Source organism: Acartia tonsa, chromosome 8 (assembly GCF_053477335.1).
Source record: "Acartia tonsa isolate MP-2025a chromosome 8, ASM5347733v1, whole genome shotgun sequence".
NCBI lineage: Eukaryota > Metazoa > Arthropoda > Copepoda > Calanoida > Acartiidae > Acartia > Acartia tonsa.
This window is the reverse complement of record NC_137267.1, coordinates 22,812,135-22,818,490: the sequence shown is the minus strand read 5'-3', so window position 1 is coordinate 22,818,490 and position 6,356 is coordinate 22,812,135. Positions and strand designations below refer to the sequence as shown.

At 32.3% G+C, this 6,356-nt stretch overlaps 1 protein-coding gene across 2 annotated transcripts in view; it reads right to left on the bottom strand.

The window, feature by feature from the left end:
- LOC145326312 (uncharacterized) overlaps positions 1-6,356 on the bottom strand; it is a 248,606-nt gene that overhangs the window by 81,017 nt on the left and 161,233 nt on the right. For both annotated transcript variants that reach the window (XM_080169598.1, XM_080169599.1), the window contains exon 4: positions 2,766-2,844. In XM_080169598.1, the coding sequence (XP_080025724.1) occupies positions 2,766-2,823 (58 nt within the window). In that variant the 5' untranslated portion in view covers positions 2,824-2,844. The remainder of the gene's footprint in view (positions 1-2,765; positions 2,845-6,356) is intronic.

The following is a 6,356-nucleotide window of genomic DNA, read 5'->3' as shown; positions in this document are numbered from 1 at the left end:
GCTTTCAAGTGTTGTTTCCAAACAGGTAGTGTCCAAAAATGTCAACCAATAATTTTAATCTACGAGATTTATATCCATTGATCGTTCATTGTTTTATCCCTTAAGATATCTCATTTGTAACTGAAACCTAACTAAAACCTTGCTTTAAGATATTTTAAAATGATAAATTTGCAAACATACAGAAAAGCAAAACATTTTGTCTTAATAATCATCTATATTAAGAGGGGGCCAAATATTTTTTTTGTGGAACATGCTATTCTAAAATAGGATGTGTTAAAAGTGGTCGACAATCCCAATTTAAGCTTCTTGGTTTTTTCTTTAAAATAATCAAATATATATAGCGTGTTATAAAATTGACGGTTTTATGGCATCCAAATGAATGGACAGGAATATAAGGATAGCATTTTATATCCATGTACTTAGTATTTCAATTTTCTATGTTCCCTAAAAAGCACAAACAAATAGGTTCAGCGGTTAGTAAGCTCTAAAGGACGAACGAATATCGGTATGGGAGAGGCGAAGAGGCGAGTCGATCTTTCAGCACTTTAATCATCTTTAGTTTTAAAAAGAAAGGTAAAATACATTTTTTAAGGGGGGGGGGGTCTTTTTCTCTAGGGGTAAGTTCTCTTGGGAGGGTTGTGTACCTTCCCCCAAAGTATTTATATTACTTTCCATGACACATGAGAAGCTACACTGTACATGAGAATCATATTGGTTTAGTTAGCGGTTTGAGAGATCCTTATGTACAAACTGACCCAGATCCTGTTACTTTTATATAAGTATTACAGTTCAATGATTAATCAATATTATTATTGGGATCTAATGTTTAGTTTATTTGCGGATTTTTTTTGTAATGACTTATCCCTGAAACTCATAGGAAATGGGATTTAACACGTCAGATTAAACTTTGCTCCTAATCAAATAATATAATCTTTAAACCAAGGAAAAAACAAGGATGAAAACATAATTTGTAATACATCTTTGTTATGTAACTATTTTTAGTACCATAAGATCTTTATTTTATAGCCATGCATTGGTCCTTTTTATGGCTTTAGGCTATTATTAACAATTTAAAATCAATATATTTTGATTTACAGGGTAGCTTTTTTTTAAGCCCATAGAGTTTTAATACTTAAAATTGTCAATAACATCGAATATTTGAATAGTATAATTTTTACTGACAAATAGATTATAGAATAGCTTTGTTTCTAGCCACTTAGGCCTATCCTATATATACATATATACTGTTTGATATACTCATTTAACAAAGCCGTCACGAAAAATCACTATTTCACAGCTAATCAAATAAAATTAAACACCAATTCCCAATTAAATTCGTTTGCGGCCCCTTTGCTTATCTCTGGAAATCGTTTTTAATAGACTTTTGTACAGATTGCAATTATTAAAATCAGCAAAGAACTATTTTTTCTTCCTAAAACGAATATTTAGCTGTAAGCAAAATTAAGCGAGAAGTAATATTAAAATAAGAATTTTAATATTCTTTAAAAAATACAGTAAAGAAATATATAGTAAGAAAATTTAAAGCACAGTTCATGTTTGAAACCCGTTAAGATTAGATTAAAAGCAGAAATTGACTAAATTACTTATTTTTAACAGGTTTTACTAATAAATCAAAGAAAATGTCTTTGTTTTAGATCAAATATTACATTTTATAATTTAATGTTTTAAAGGGCAAAAAAGAGGTTTTAAGAAGGTGAAAATGAATTGAATCAGAACTTAAAACATAATGGGCTTGCTACCAAAATTGATTGTTATAAAGCCTCATGAAAAGAACAGATATACAAACAGTCAATATCTCATGAATGAACTTTTGAATGATTTTAACAATTCATTTACATGCGGAGTAGGCTTGTTATTACTGCAAAATGTACAAAATACCTCATATGCCTGGCATCAAATGGTTGAATTAAAATAAGGCTTTAATAGGATGAAATGAGTAAGGCTTTTTTAAATTTATGTACTTTTAAATGTTTTTTCTTGCTGTTACTTGCCATATACATATAAATTTGTATAACAATTCTGTTTACTTTTATTTTGTACGGATAGACAGCCATACAAACTGACCGTTGCTATAGAGCAGCAGGGTTACTTGGTAAAACCAACAGCCAAAATAAATTAAACACAAAATTTAAGGGAGGGTGGGAAGATAAAGGTCGTCTTTTCTACTTAGACAACCCCCTCCAGGGGCGTCCAAGCTTTTTATTTTGGGGGGGGTAAAATTTTTTTAAGGGGGGGGTAATTCGGTTTTGGGAGGGGTAAAATGGCGCGCGAATTGCGCCGCAAATTTTTTTTACCCCCCCCCAAAATTTTTACCCCGGGGGTAAAATTAGCTTGGGGGGGGGGGGTAATTACCCCCCCCGAAATCTGTTGGCAGGGGTAAAATTTGTTTACCCCCCCCAAAATTTACCCCCGGGGTAAAATTTTTTGGGGGGGTAATTTAAATTTTATCAAAAATTTAGTATTAGAAATGCGCGCGAAGCGCTCAGAAATTTTTTTTGTTAGGGATTTTCTATTTTGGGGGGGGTAAATACCCCCTCCTAAATGGTTGGGGGTGCCTACGGCACCCACAGGGTAGGGGTAAATTTTAAATGGGGGGGGTAATATGAAAAAAAATTTGGGGGGGGGGGGGTAATCGCCCCATTAACCCCCCCCCCCTTGGACGCCTATGACCCCCTCCCTTATTTTTTTAAGTTGGTTATATTTTACAAATAGTTGAGCAATACTACTGTATAATTAAAGTTTACCTGCTGTTATGCTGGGAAGTATGACCGCTAGCCCGACTATATGCAGCCACGCTCTCATGATGAAGCTTAATCTCTATACCTGAAATAGACAAAAAATATCAGATGACAGGTAAACTTAGGGACTGTTTTTGTACAGAACAAATACCTTACATTAAGGACTCTCTAGAGTTTTATGAATATTATAAAAGGTTTATTTACTTTATAAAATGTAACATAAGTTTATCGTCCATTGCAAATAATATTAACTTGTTTTTTGTTGGTGCAAAGGTTAAAACACCAATTTCTATTTAACACTTTTTTGATAAGATATGTTCAGTACACTTATATATAACTGTAAGGAATAAAGCTGTTCTTCAATTCACTTTATCTGTTATTCCAGTACTTTAAGTTTATAAACAATTTTTTAAGGATTTAGTTCTTTGACTATTTAAAGAATCTATAGACTTTATGAGATATCTAAGTTTGCTTTATAATGCTTTGAGATACACAAAAATCCCAATTTAAATGAGTTATAGTTAATTAGAATCTAGAAGAGGCCTCTAGAATAACTTAAGGAGGTTGTAGGAACCGAAACCAGCAAATTTTTAATTTTTGTTTTAACACAGAATCATCCTGTTACTTTTATAAAAGGATAATTTTGTGTGATATCATCCTTGTTTAGAATAAAAAGGCATTTTTGTATTAAGATATACATTTAATCTGTAATAGAATTTTAAATACAGGCTATGATATTACCAAAGACGTCTAGTTAAACCCCCCCCCCCCCCAAGAAAAAAATTACATAAATGTCAGTTGAAGTAGAAACCCTAACAAAAGAACAGCTAGCTATGAAACTATAATGGGGAAACTTACACGAGGGTTGAGGGAGCCTAAGCATATAAGATGATGCATTGCGTGTTAAAAAAGAATATCTGTCAATTGGTAAAATGTCTTTTAAACTAACTATTAAGCATCCAAAAACATTTTATAACTGTTTAAACACATAAATAATAGTTAGCTCTGTGTGTGTGTGCATCTTAAATCTTCCCAAAAAGGTTTGAACATATTAAAATTGATCAAATTACGACATCACAAGATAAGAAAATTAAATTATTTCTTTTGACACACCTTTGCTCAATCCCATCTCCTTTTCTCAGGGAGGGAGAGGACATTCGACTGTAAATAATAATGGTACCCAAAGTTTTATTAGCATTCGTTTTTATTTGTTGGTTTAAAAAATGTGAACTTCTATTTAATATTGATTGATTGGTTAAAACAAGAAGTATCCAAACGTATCAACTAATAATGTTGATTTACAGAAGGGATAATCATTCTTGGCGATGTACACCAAAAGTATTGTCCATTATCTTATCTCTAAAGATTCCAGCCTTTTTTCTCTTTCTTACAGCGCAAATTTGAATGGGTATCTTTTTAGTTTAGCAAAAAAATAAATAAGTATAGATGTATAACCCAGACAACTGTCTGGTTCTTTTTGTGGGGACATTTTTCGTCTGCTAGCCAATTACTTTCTGCTCTTTTATAGAGACTTGGTTGTATTAATATATCCGACACTATTGACTATTATCCAAAGACCTAATTAAAGGTCGGCACTTGGTCCCCTTCCTGTGGAAGTGCCCCCTATTGTGAATACACAGATATTTTTCTATAAAATTTACGAAAAATCACAATTTGTATAAAGATAAGATATAGTATATCTATCACAAGAAAACTTAGTAGAAGATTTCAAATAGTATTTTTAGTCGTGCCTTTGTTTAAACCAATTTAATTCGGATTTTAATAGTTATATTTCTCATTTTTATTTTTTGTTGTTTTATAACAACACCTAATTTATAATTTAAGATGCCTACTGGGAGAAGAGTTATGCTTCTTAGGTAACGTTAGAGATGTAGGTAAACATAAATTGCCTCAAAGTAACTATTCTATAAGTATGTATGTCCACTAAGTTCAAGTAAATAGCTACACAACGTTCTACAATTTTCATGGAATTTTTACATTTGTTCTTTTAAAGGTAAGCTTCGCATAGGTCTTGTGGTGGTTTTAGGCTATTTTACTTTAAGATTTATGTCTTGGGATGGTTTTAAGCTATTTTTTCTAGCTTCTTTGGGTACACTTCCCCTAGATGCTATGGGCGTACCCGCAATAAATAAAAAAGTAATGATTTTTTTGGTCATCTTATATATTTCTCCTCTCCTTGGTTTAACATTCAATTAAGGAATATATAACAAAACTGTCTATTAACGGTCATAAAATATATCCCCCCCTGTTGAACTTCTCAACTTTATGCTGACATACAATTTCAAAGGTTATTAAAAATAAATGGTGATAACTGACATAATATCGACTTTCTAGTATGTCCAGTAATGCTTCATGGTTTATATTTCAGTCAATTTTCATCGACATTTTCGTAATAAGTCTGTTCAAATTTCGGGTAGAGTCCCTTTCGTGGCAACGACCCTTAAGGGGCGATTCGTCGTATTTTCAAAATGGCTATTAATAGGTTATTTTAGGTTAGGTTAGGTGATTGCCCCGTAGGGTTAGGAAATTGGCCTCGCATGGTCTAGAAATAGGAGAAAAGCTACTGTGAAAATATGAAGAATCGCCCCTACGGGACGTTGCCACGAATGGGACTATACCCCAAATTTCTTGTCCAACTAATGCTTCTAGATTTGACAAACTAAAATTCATATGTCTTATCCCTCTATCCCTGCTTTGATCTACTTAACCTAAAACCGACAATCAGTCATGGAATTAAAGTAATCAAGCAAAATTATGTCCAAAAGTAGCGAAGCAATACCAAGCTATGTCCCTGCTATAATCTACCAACAATTATTCATGGAATTATAGTAAACAAGGATAATTATATCCATAAGTAGCGCAGCAATAACAAGCTATGTCCCTGCTATAATCTACCAACAATTATTCATGGAATTATAGTAAACAAGGATAATTATATCCATAAGATAGCCTGATATCTAGTTGCCGAAAGTGTACGCAGTTTCCTGGGTGTTTCCTCATCCTAGCTCAATATTTACTACTAGCTAAAAAAGCTTCAAACTTCAAAAATTGTATATGTATATTGTATAAATCGTTTACACATTCAAATTTTGATTTTTTAAGGGAAGTTTGAAGATTTGTAGCTAGTAGTAAATATTGAGCGAGGATGAGGAAACACCCAGGAAACTGCGTACACTTTCGGCAACTAGATATCAGGCTATCATCCATAAATAGAGCAGCAATACCAAGCCATGCCCCTGCTATAATCTACCAACAATTATTCATAGAATTATAGTAAACAAGGATAATTATATCCATAAGTAGCGCAGCAATAACAAACTATGTTCCTGCTATATTCTACCAACAATTATTCATGGAATTATAGTAATCAAGCAAAATTATGTCCATAAGTAGCGCAACAATACCATGCTATATCCCTGCTATAATCTACCAACAATTATTCATGGAATTATAGTAAACAAGGATAATTATATCCATAAGTAGCGCAACAATACTAACCAATGTCCCTGCTATAATCTAAAAAAAATAATTGTAATATGTAAGACAAACTGAAAAACTTAAAAATTAAAATTATAT